At 45.5% G+C, this 12,552-nt stretch overlaps 1 protein-coding gene across 2 annotated transcripts in view; it reads right to left on the bottom strand.

Moving 5' to 3' along the window:
- LOC139186231 (ATP-binding cassette sub-family C member 4-like) overlaps window positions 1-12,552 on the bottom strand; it is a 46,287-nt gene that overhangs the window by 13,368 nt on the left and 20,367 nt on the right. The window contains exons 6-8 of one of the 2 annotated variants that reach the window (XM_070800392.1): window positions 12,158-12,350; window positions 6,626-6,719; window positions 6,316-6,402 (exon numbers count right to left, since the gene is read on the bottom strand). In XM_070800392.1, the coding sequence (XP_070656493.1) occupies window positions 12,228-12,350 (123 nt within the window). In that variant the 3' untranslated portion in view covers window positions 6,316-6,402; window positions 6,626-6,719; window positions 12,158-12,227. Of the gene's footprint in view, window positions 1-6,315; window positions 6,403-6,625; window positions 6,720-10,553; window positions 11,058-12,157; window positions 12,351-12,552 lie in introns of those variants that run through there. The other variant, XM_070800393.1, reaches the window with a different exon arrangement.

Raw genomic sequence — 12,552 nt, 5'->3', positions numbered from 1 at the left:
GACAGCTCAGCTGGTAAAGAATCTGCCTGCAATGCAGGTGACCCTAGTTCGATTCCTGGGTCGGGGAGATATGCTGGAGAAGGGATAGACTACCCACTACAATATTGCTTGGATTCCCCTGTGGCTCAGCTGCTAAAGAATCCACCTGCAATGCAAGAGACCTGGATTTGATCCCTGGGGTGGGAAGATCCTTTGGAGAAGGGAAAGGCCACCCACTTCAGTATTCTGGTCTGGAGAATTCCATGGACTGTATAGTCCATGAAGTCACAAAGTCGGACATGACTGAGCGATTTTCACTTTTCTGGGGAGACACGGGAGCCCTGAGACTGTCTAGAGAAACATCCTGGAAGAAGACACAGCAAGTGCAGGGGTCCTGAAACAGAACACGCTGGGCTAAAGCACCTTCCTGCATTCACAGCTTGGGGGCAGATGGCTGCTACTGCTGCTGCTTCTAAACCACTTCAGTCATGTCCGACTCTGTGCAACCCCATAGACGGCAGCCCACCAGGCTCCACCATCCCTAGGATTCTCCAGTCAAGAACATTGGAGTGGGTTGCCATTTCCTTCTCCAATGGGTGAAAGTGAAAAGTGAAAGTGAAGTCGCTCAGTAGTGTCCGACTCTTCTTGACCCCATGGACTGCAGCCCACCAGGCTCCTCCATCCATGGGATTCTCCAGGCAAGAGCACTGGAGTGGGGTGCCAGTGGGGGGGACTCATAAATGGTCAAGTGCACCCACAGAGGGCATGGGCGCCCCCTGGAGGAGCGGGAGGGAACGGCAGGGCCACCTTCCTTCTGGATCCTGCGCACTGCTCCTGGCTCTGGGACAGAGGAACCAGTGTGCACAGACAGATGGGGTGAGAAAGGACCCCACAGAGCCTGCACAGCCAGACACAGAGTGGGGGTGGAGCCGGAAAGGCTGAGGGGGGCAGACGGCAAGGAAGCCTGTTCTCTGTCTGAGGACCTGGAGCTGCTCCCTAAATGTGAAGAGGGGTCTAAGAAGGGCTGGAGCAGGAGAGTGAGCTGTGTAGACAACAGCATGGGAGTCTGATCAGGACAGACCCAAAGACTTGATAATGCAGGAGGCGGGGGTCTGGGATGTGGGGCTGAACCAGGACAGGATCCACAGCTGGACACAGGTGAGACAGCATCAGTTCACCCAAGGCCCCTAACCTTCTGTGGGTGACAGAACCCATTTAGTATTCACAGCATAAATTGTAAAACTCACAACCTTAATGACCTTCCTTCATGACTGAAGGAATCTGTTCATTGTAAGTAGAAGTGTGATTCGTTCACATTTAATACAGAACCCTTCACATGACTAACCTTCCACGTGACCACCATCTCTCACAGCATATTGTTCCATCCAATTCTCTAGCTTGAGAACACTCTCCAGTTGCTGCTGAGTGATTTCCTAAATTTCTTTCATACTCCCTGCTTTTGCTTTAAATCACCCTAGAGAATGTGGTTCTGATTAGCAAACAACTGTCTTAAGCCTGTTTCTCTCAAGTATATATCCAAAGTGGTACACCCAAAATATTTGAGAGGATTTTGTAAATATCTCCTCTGTTCAAAAAATAACTCAGGACAACTTCTGTGATCAGCACACTGTACTTCACACCAATTGCCTTCCCCTGTGACATGGATGCAACAGCAAGTAGGATCTGTTCCTGCCCTGATGGGAAACTTATGCAGATGCTCACAAGATGGGATGACACACATTTGTGAGTTCAAGGTAGGGTCCTAGGAATAAAGATGCTGAGATACGGAGGATGCCAGGAGGGTGGGGGTAGGGAATCGCTGTCACAGCACTAGCTCCTGTCACTGAACTCATGACAAGACACAGGCACTTCTCTAATGAAAAATTCATCAAGTCATGAAAAGGAGAAGGTGGGAGGACAGATCAGAGAACTGGAGGCCACACCATGTGTCATCTGCCCTGTTCTCTCATGTTCTCAAAGATTCAGTGCTACTATGCAGGTTTGTGTAAGTGTTACAATGTATATAACATGAAATTTACCATTTTAACAATTTTAAGCATACAGCCCAGTGGCACTAAGTACATTCACATAGTTGTGCAGCCATCACCACCATCCATCTCCACGACTCTTTCATCACCCCAACACTCAGCACATTTTACAGCCGGGCAGGTCCCACCAAAGACTAATGACCCCAGTGGACGTGGAATCCCAGCTCCTCGTGTCCAGAGCTCAGAGCTCCTCACACGTCTCCCTCTCACACACTGGACTCTGCTGAAATCTCTTCACTTGGCTATTTCTCAGATTCACTTGACACTTTAACCATCAGTTCCTTAGAATTTGATGACAGGAACTTTAAAGAATTAATCATTACCCTTAATTATACTGGACCTAATCTAATCTGACTGGTGTGTTTAGATGAAGCAGAGACTAAGACACAAGGACAGAGACACAGGACTGCAAATCAATGACGTGGGAACACACCCTCCCACCATGCACAAAAATAAACTCAAAATGGCTTAACGACTTAATCGTAAGACTGTCACCATAAAACTGCTAGAAGAGATTAGAGGCAAACATTCTCTGACATAAATTATACCAATGTTTCCTTAGGTCAGTCTCCTAAGGCAATAGAAATATAAGCAAAAATATACAAAAAGGGCTTTCCTGGTGGCTCACTGGTAAAGAACCCATGTGCCAATGCAGGAGACATGGCTTCGATCCCTGGTCCAGGAGGGTCCCACATACCACGGAGCAACTCAGTCCATGGACCACAACTACCGGGTCTGTGCTCTGGGGTCCAGGAGCCTCAACTACTGAGCCCACACACCCTAGAGCCGGTGCTCTGCTCAAGAGGAGCCACTGAAATGAGAAGCCCACACTGCAACTAGAGAGAAGCCCCTGCTCATCACAACTAGAGAGAAAACCCCACCAACAAAGAGCCAGCACAGCCATAAACAAATAATTATTTTTAATTAAAAAAAAAGTAAACAAATAGGACCTAATCAAACTTACAAGCTTTTGCACAGTAAAGGAAACCATAAACACAATGAAGAGACAACTTACAGAATGGGAAAAAAATACTACAAGTGACGTGATCAACAAGGGCTTAATTTCCAAAATATACAAACAGCTCATACAACTCAACAACAACAAAAAATCCAATCAAAAAATAGGCAGAACTAAATAAACATTTCTCCAAAGGACAGACACAGATGGCCAAAAGAAGCTCACCATTGTGAATTATTGGAGAAATGCAAATCAAAACTACAATCTGGTATCACCTCACACTAGTGAGAATGGCCAGCATTAAAATAACAGTGGCTGAGGGGGAATGGAGTAAAGAGAACCACTCTACACTGCTGGTGGGATTATCAGTTGTTGCAGGCATTATGGAAAACAGTATGGAGATTCCTCAGAAAACTAAAAACAGAATTATCTTATAATCTGGTAATCCCATTTCTGGGCATATATCTGGGGGAAACTATAAATCAAAAAGACACACACAACCCTATGTTCATAGCAAAACTATTCACAATAGCCAAAACATGGAAACAACCTAAATGTCCATAGACAAATGAATGGGTAAAGAAGATATGATACATATAGATGATGCAATACTACTCAGCCATAAAATAAAAAGAAAGAAAGAATACCATTTGCAGAAATGTGGATGGACCTAGACTTTATCATACTAAGTGAAGTAAGCCAGAAAGAGAAAGATATCACGTATCACTTATATGTGGAATCTAAAAAATGGCAAAAATGAACCTATCTACAAAACAGAAACAGACTCACAGACAGTGAACAGATTTGGGATTGCATGGATGGAGGGGGTGTGGGGGAGAGATGGACTGGGAATTTGGGGTTAGCAGATGTGAACTATTATGTGTATAATGGACAGATAACACAGTCCTATGGTATAGTGCAGAGAACTGTATTCAGGATATTCAATATCCTGAGATAAACCATAACAGAAAAGACTATTAAAAAGAATGTATAGCTGTGTATAACTGAGCCATTTTGCTGTACAATATTGTAACACAATATTGTAAATTAACCATATTTCAATAAAAAAAATTTTATAAGAAAGGACAGAGACACAGGGGTGCTCAAGGACAGAGGGGAGACCACGTGAGGACACCGCGCGGTGGCCACCGCCAGCGGGTGAGAAGGCATGCTCAGCAGAGACCAAAGCTGCCCACGCACTGAACTCCCAGCCTCGACAACCATGAGAGAATCAATTTCTATAGGTTCTCTAAGCACCTCCATCTGTGACAGTTTGCTATAGACTGAATGCTTTTGTCCTCAAAATTCATGCATTAAAACCTAATCCTCACTGTGTTGGTATTAGGAGGTGGGGCCATCAGGAGGTGATTGGGTCATGAGGGTGGAGCCTCCATGAAAGGGATTAGTGTCCTGATAAAAGGAACCACAGGGCTGCCTCACCCTTCCAGCACAAGAGGACACTGGAATCAGACCCTCACCAGATGCTGAATCTGCCAGCACCCTGACTTGGACTTTCTCAGCCTCCAGAACCGAGATAGATAAACTTCCATTATTTCTAAGCCACCCAGCTCTGGTTCCTGTGAGAGCAGCCTGGATGGACACAGTCCTAGAAACTAATACAGGACCTGACAACGAGAATTCCCAAACAGCTTCTCTCTACCGAACACCCCGCCTCCTCCAGGCGAGGATGTGCCTGTTGTCCTCCTCACAGCCCTGCTTCCTCCTCCCTCCACACCTGAGCTTCTCCTCTTCCTTCAGCAAAGGACTGGGTCCTCTTCTCAGCCTCCACATATCTGCCCAGCCCGCAGGCCCCAGGGCACTGCCCGCCCAGCCCCGGGCACAGGGAACCTTCCAACTTCAGTGAAACCCTCCAGCTGCCACTTCCGCTTCCACTTAGTACTTCCTACCCTGTATGGAAACTCTCTAAACCATGACTCTGCTGAGCTTTCCCAGGCATCTGTCTTAACCAGCTCCATGTAGAGACAGGTTCCTCAAAGGCAGGAATGAGAGCTGGGCATCCTAGTCTCCCTTATTCTGCCCAGTGTGGTCCTTCCCCTCTCCTGGCTCACCGTCCTCCTTATAAACTGAGAGGTTTTGTGTAGGAACATCTGTAAGGGCATCGATCTCAGTGTATACAGCAGGACATTAATAAGTGCAGCTGGAAAGCTCGTTGGCTTTACAAGGTGAACAACAGCAAGGGAACTAACTGTGGGGTAGATGTGGAGGCTGTTTCAGAAAAAGCGAATTCATGAGGCTTACAAAGAGGCCAGTCTAGACTCCACCGGAGGCGTCAGTCAGCGTGTGTTAGGACAGAAAAGCATCAGAGCTCTTCTCCTCCAGGAGTTCTGTGGCCAAGAAAGAGCCACTGACAACAAATTCCAGAAATAAAGTGAGAGTCAGGACTTCAACCAAGATACCGAGTTTCAAATTCAAGGTAAACCTACACAAGGGTCTAACTATTAATTCTAGTAAGAATCCATGAAGCAATGTAAAACAACTGAGTTATACTCAGATGTGAAATAAATCATTTGTAAATTTTAGTCTTTATTAAGTATTTCCAAAGCAACAGATTAATTAATAAGCAAAAACCAATAGTCTTTCCATGGAAGTCCTATGTTGGTACTGAAAACTTCACTTCTAATGTGCCTTCAGGAGAAGGTAATGGCACTCCACTCCAGTACTCTTGCCTGGAAAATCCCATGAACGGAGGAGCCTGGTGGGCTGCAGTCCATGGGGTTGCTACGAGTCAGACACGATTGAGCGACTTCACTTTCACTTTTCACTTTCATGCACTGGAGAAGGACATGGCAACCCACTCCGGTGTTCTTGCCTGGAGAATTCCAGGGATGGGGGAGCCTGATGGGCTGTCGTCTATGGGGTCACACAGAGTCGGACACGAGTCAAGTGACTTAGCAGAAGCAGCAGCAATGTGCCTTCAACACACAATGGAGGAAAAAGGACTGGCATCCAGTTACCAGGTTACCAAGTCCTACTCTCCAATTTAAAATTTTTACATTGCCTTGCTTATCCCTGGGGTCTGGATCCATCAACTGCAAGTCATGGGGGAATCTGCCATCTATCCCTCTCTCCCTAAAGCATGGACCCCACTCTCCTCCACACACTGGAAGCACCTGCTGTATTTTCCTCTCCTGACCTCATCATGATGTAAGATTTCTCTATGATGGATCTTCTGTGGAGGGAAGAGAAGGGAGGGAGGAACACCAGAGCAGAGGGAGTTGAGTCTCGCACAAAGGCTTTCCTGAGCTCCCTTTCCTGATCCCTTCAGGGTTCCTGGAAAGAAAAAATGATATAAAACACATGCAAACTCACTGTTAGAACAAGTGCCTGCTGACTTCTGCGTCCACTGAGCTGAGTGGATTGTCCAGGAGGTAGATGTCTGCATCCTGATACATGGCTCTAGAAAATGTGGAGAGACGTCAGGAAAGGACACTTCACACTCCCTGGGTCTCATCTCTGAATCATGATGGTGTCCGACAACACCAGGTTCCTTCTACAAGCCCAGGGAAAGGGCCAAGACCTTGCTTCACACAGGCCCACCCAGTGAGCAGGGTCTGTGTGCTCATGTCCACTAGGAGCCTCAGAGGAAGAGGGGCAGGATGGCAACTGAAACCCCATTTACCTGGCGAGGCTGACAGGGCTTTCTGTCCTTCACTCAGTGGGGTTCCTCCATCTCCTGCCACAGTTAGATCTCTTTCCTTCAAATTCTGAAAATCCTGTGTGGAGATAGAAAATGGAAAAAAGAAAAATGTTTAAAATGTGTCCTCCTGCCATCCTAACCTTTTAGCATCAGTTCTTCATACAAGTGTTTAATCAACAGCAATGTGCTTATTTCATAGTGACTAAATTGGAACCAGGAAAATTAAACTCTCAGGGCTTTTCACTTTTTTCATTCTGTATTTTTTCAAAGCATTTATGCATTTTACCACTTTAACACGTATTTATTGAGGATTGACTATACACCAGGCACCATTCTGGGCACAATGAATTCTGCCACGAGGAAACGGAGCTCTTAGAATTTCTTTCCGTGCTGGGAGATAGGTGATATGGAAAATTAACCTGAGCACAAGGACTGAGGACAAGAAGGAAAAGGAAGCCGGCTCAGGGGGATGGAGAGTGAAGGAGGGAAGTGAGTCCACACTGGGGTGTGAGGGCTCTCCTCAGAGAGGGTGTGAGCAGATCTGGGGGTGGGGAGGGGCTCAGGCAGACCTGGAGAGGCTGATCCTCACAGAGGGAGGGGTGAGTGCAAGGGCTATGGGGAGATGCCCAAGGGGTTCAGGACAAGGAGGCAGGAGAGCAGAGTGAGAATGAGGGGGTGAGGGTGGAGACAGAGCAGGAGGAGCCTGGGGGCACTCCAGTAAGAGGAGGAGGGGGTGGGGAGGACTGACATGGTCTGAGGTTTACAAGGAAACTCCTGTGCTTTGCAGAAACCAGGCAGTAAGTGGGGAAGGGTAAAGGTAGATACAAGTGAGGACATTACTGGAATAAGCTAGAAAACAGTGGGAATGGAGAGACGGGGTTACACTCCAGACACATTTGGAAGGCAGAGTTGTAAGACCTGCGGACAGGATGGGTGTGGGCTGTAAAGAGAAGAGGAGACTGTGGTGTCTGGAGTGAAGAAGGGGAAGGACAGGGTCTCCATTTACTGAGCGGGGGAAGATGGTGGAGGCAGGTTTAGGAGACATCACTTGTGGACAAGCTGAGATGAGCTCTCGGTGACATCACGGTGCAGCTGGACATGCAGGTGCAAAGGTCTGTGCTAGAGACACAGGTGTGAGAGCTGGAAGCCCAAGAGGTGAAGGCACAGGACTTGTTTTATCTCAAGTTACCAGTTTTCCTGATCTTGGTCTCTGCTTCTCACTTTCAGAGAAGGGATAACACCTCACCAATGTCTTCACAGTGATAATTAAGGCAATTCATAGAGTGACAGACAAGGTCTGTAGAGAAATGGGAGCAGAAAGAGCAGGCTGGGCAGGAAAACCAAAAGGAAAGAAAGAACGTGCTTGAGGGACACCAAGCAGATCAGCTGGACTAAGTAGATGCTTGTCTGTGAAAGCAGGAAAAACTCAAAGTTAAGAAGGATATGAAGCTTTGACTTGAGGATCTGGGAATCTACCATAAGCTATATTTGAATATTATTTAAGAAGTAAATGGACAAATCAGTCTATTTTCCCCAGAGTATCTAGGGAAATTAAAAAAACAATGACAACAATATCCCCCAATAACAAGATAACTATCAGGTTTTGTTACACAATTATTATGTTAGAAATCTTTGAATTATCTACTAAACCCCTCAGGCATCAACCTAAGATACACAGCAGTACCTTTCTGCAGATGACGCCCTCACTCTCTGTTTCTACTTTAGCAAATTTGGGGAGAAAACGGGTAGCACACTGGAGTCTGCATGAGAAACAAGTCCTTTGATCTCCCTAAGTCTCACATTCCTCTTCTACAGAATGTGCTACAAAAACAAGAGTCACTAAACTCAAAAGTGAGAACACCCTCTATAAATGGAAAAAGGACTGGAATTGATTGTAATTTGCAACTGGTGGCTGATGCCTATTTTCCCATCAAACCAACAGTGGGACCACATTCACAGTGTGGGTCATAACATGCAAAGCATATGACCATAAAGAGAAGAAAGAGTGTCCATCGTAACCCTCCCTCCCTGACAGGCACACAGACACACAGGGTCCCTGCTCACTCAAAGCTTAAGTAGGTTATATCCAATGAAAGGCAGCAACTGATCTGTCATGAAAATTCATCATTCTTTCATCATCTTTCATTGTTGAGTTCAGAAGTTATTACCATCTCTTGATTTGGTTTTCATGAACAACAATGAGCCACTTTAAACAGGTTCCCAGCCCTACATACACACATACGCACACACACATATATTGGCCTCTGTTTCACTGTTGAAGTCCTTGAAAACTGCTCCACTTAACTTGAGGAGCCTGATAGGCTGCAGTCCATGGGGTCGTGAAGAGTCGGACATGACTGAGCGACTTCACTTTCACTTTTCACTTTCCTGCATTGGAGAAGGAAATGGCAACCCACTCCAGTGTTCTTGCCTGGAGAATCCCAGGGACGGGGGAGCCTGGTGGGCTGCCGTCTATGGGGTTGCACAGAGTCAGACACGACTGAAGTGACTTAGCAGCAGTAGCTTTTATGCTTTGATTCTACATTGTTTCATTTTGCTTAACAAAATAGTAACACGTCATAGCACAGCAACCTTAACCATGTTCTAGAAAAAGCACCTAAATCCACACATTCACTTAGCACAGTTAGGGCACAAGAAACAGGCTCTCTCTGAGTTTGGTAGCAAGACTGTGACTGTGTTGTTGACTCTGAACATTATTTATGGACCAGCCCCAAATGGGAAAACCATTTCACAGGATTTGCAACAAAATCCAAGTCAGGCTAAATTCCTAGCCACCATTTTCCAATTAGGTTAAAGGGAAAAGCCTGACTTGCATATAGACTACAATTCCCCAACTGACAGGTGTTCTTATTCACGTTATTTTCCTTTAAGTTTCCCCAATTCTCACTGGACAGAAGACACACACACTAGAGGCAAACTAGGAAATGGCAAAGCAGATCTGATGCCATCCATCCAGAAGTACATCAAGGGCCCTTCAGTGATGGTGGAGACGTACAGTAGAAGCACCACGGAGCAGACTGCTGAAATGGTAAATGTGGGTCCGGACGTGAGGCCCTGGCAGAGGAGGGCTGGACTCTAGAGTCAAGCAGCAGGAGCCCTGCTTCCTTCACAGCTTTTCTTCCATATGGAATCACCCCTCCTCTCACAGCCTGTCAATATCCTGCCCATTTTCCCACGCTCATCCCAAGTGTACTCTCGCATGAAACCATCTTGGACTCATCTCTACCTGCTGGGTTCCTAAGGCTCTGTTTACACCTCTCATCTCTCATGAAAGACCATCTTATTCTGCTCCATCATTTGTACACATGTACATGGCTTCTCTCAGGTCATGGGGGGTAAGATCTGTGCACCAAGCTCTGTGCTGGACCCTGATGCTGATTATCTCTAATCCTCACAACAAGCTCACAGGAAGCACTGGCCCCATTTCACAGATGAGGAAACTGAGACTAAGTGAGGTCGTATCACTGGTCTGAGGATGGTCAGCTGTTAAACAGAAGAGCTGGAATCTGAACCAGATCATGTCCTTTTGAACCACTTCATAGCCTATTGTTCTTTCACATCACATGGCCCAGGGGGTGACCAAAGATTATATCTGAAATGAAGGCAACACTAAAATAACTCAAGTCTCGAAGGCCTCTATACCTAGACACAGAAGGATCTTATTATCTATGATTGTCAAGGCAACCTGAAAAGAAAATGTCCAAGTTGCCAGGAATGTGTAAATATGAAAGTATAAACTTACAGGCGTCCAAGAGGGCTTTGTAAGGTCAAGCAATATATATGGGAAAATATCAAACCAGAATTTATCAACATGATACCTGTAACTAGGTAATGCCTAAAACTTTTTAAAATCCTTAAAAGATTTTTTTAAACTTGTTTTAAAAAATTAAGTTTTTAAAAGTGGTTAATGATAATATAAAATGTTACATACTATATTGCTTATGGTAACAGAATATGTTTATTGATGATTTATGTGGCATCTGGCCCCATTCAGTTCAATTCAGTCACTCAGTCATGTCTGACTCTCTGTGACCCCATAAATAACACGCCAGGCCCCCCTGTCCATCACCAACTCCCGGGGTTCACCCAAACTCATGTCCATCAGGTCGGTGATGCCATCCAGCCACCTCATCCTCTGTCGTCCCCTTCTCCTCCTGCCCCCAATCCCTCCCAGCATTAGAGTCTTTTCCAATGAATCAACTCTTCACATGAGGTGGCCAAAGTACTGGAGTTTCAGCTTCAGCATCAGTCCTTCCAATGAACACCCAGGACTGATCTCCTTTAGAATGGACTGTTTTGATCTCCTTGCAGTCCAAGGGACTCTCAAGAGTCTTCAACACCACAGTTCAAAAGCATCAATTCTTCAGCACTCAGCTATCTTCACAGTTACTTCCTGGCAAATAGATGGGGAAAAGGTAGAAATAGTGACAGATTTTATTTTCCTGGGCTCAGAAATCACAGCAGACAGTGACTGCAGCCATGAAATTAAAAGATGCTTGCTCCTTGGAAGAAAAGCTGTTACAAACCTAAACAGTATATTAAAAAGCAGAGACATCACTTTGCCAACAAAGGTCCACATAGTCAAAGCTATGGTTTTTCCATTAGTCACGTATGGATGTGAGAATTGGACCATAAAGAAGGCAGAGTGCCAAAGAACTGATACTTTTGAATTGTAGTGCTGGAGAAGACTCTTGAGAGTCCCGTGGACTGCAAGGAGATCAAACCAGTGCATACTTAAAGGAAATCAACCCTAAATGTTCATTGGAAGGACTGATGCTAAAGCTGAATTTCCAATACTTTGGCTAACTGATACGAAGTGCCAACTCATTGAAAAAGACCCTGACACTGGGAAAGATTGAGGGCAGGAGGAGAAGGGGACAACAGAGGATTAGATGGTTCAATGGCATCACCAACTCGATGGACATGAGTTTGAGCAAGCTCCAGTAGATGGTGAAGGACAGGGAGGCCTGGCCTGCTGCAGTCCATGGAGTCGAAAAGAGCTGGACAGGACTTTGTGACTGAACAACAACAATGAAATACTTACAGATGAACTTATCTGAGATCTAGGATCTGCTTTGGAATACTGGGGGATGGGGCAGGGTGTTGGGTGGAGGGGTGGCACAGGGCAGGGGTAAAGACCCAGCAAGACTGGCCACCAGCTGACCCCGGCTGAACCTGGGGGTGCAAACATGAGGGTTCATTACATGGCACTCTCTATTCTTCAAATTTTTGTTAACTGTCCATTAAAAAAAGAATCTAAAAGTGAATGATACTTCACCAAATGAAACAAAGGCATTCTGTGACCATCATTATCACACCAGAATTAAAACAGCAACATATATGACTTCATACTTACCCAGAAGTCCAGCATAAAGCAACAAATAAGACCTTTCAGATTCAAAAAAAAAAGAACTTTTAACAAACCTTAGAGCTTAAATCAATGTTATCATTATTTGAAATTCAACTACATGCAACTCAAGAGTCATTACTCACCTCTTCCAAAGCACAAGCCTTTATTACTTCTTCATATTGTTCTTCTTCATATTTTTTCCCAAATAAAATGTTACTCTTCACAGTTCCTGGAAACACCCAGGGCTGCTGAGAAACATATGCGATCCTCCCGAGCACGCTGACCTTCCCCTGGCTTGGGGGCAGCTCCCCTAAGCACAGCTCTTAACAGTGACGACTGCAACAGACGGAAACACACACAGGTGAACAGGGTGCACTTAGAATGGAACACGACCCACAGCAGAGCCAACACCACCCTGGTGCTTGATACACGATATCAGAAGACTATAAAGTACAGCTTTGGATACTGCAGGGAAAAAAATGGAAAAGAGCATTATTGGTCACCGTAAACTAAAGGTTGATAAGGAATATTAACACAA

The sequence above is a fragment of the Bos indicus genome, chromosome 12, assembly GCF_029378745.1.
Source record: "Bos indicus isolate NIAB-ARS_2022 breed Sahiwal x Tharparkar chromosome 12, NIAB-ARS_B.indTharparkar_mat_pri_1.0, whole genome shotgun sequence".
Classification (NCBI taxonomy): Eukaryota; Metazoa; Chordata; class Mammalia; order Artiodactyla; family Bovidae; genus Bos; species Bos indicus.
This window is presented reverse-complemented; position numbering and strand designations above follow the sequence as displayed.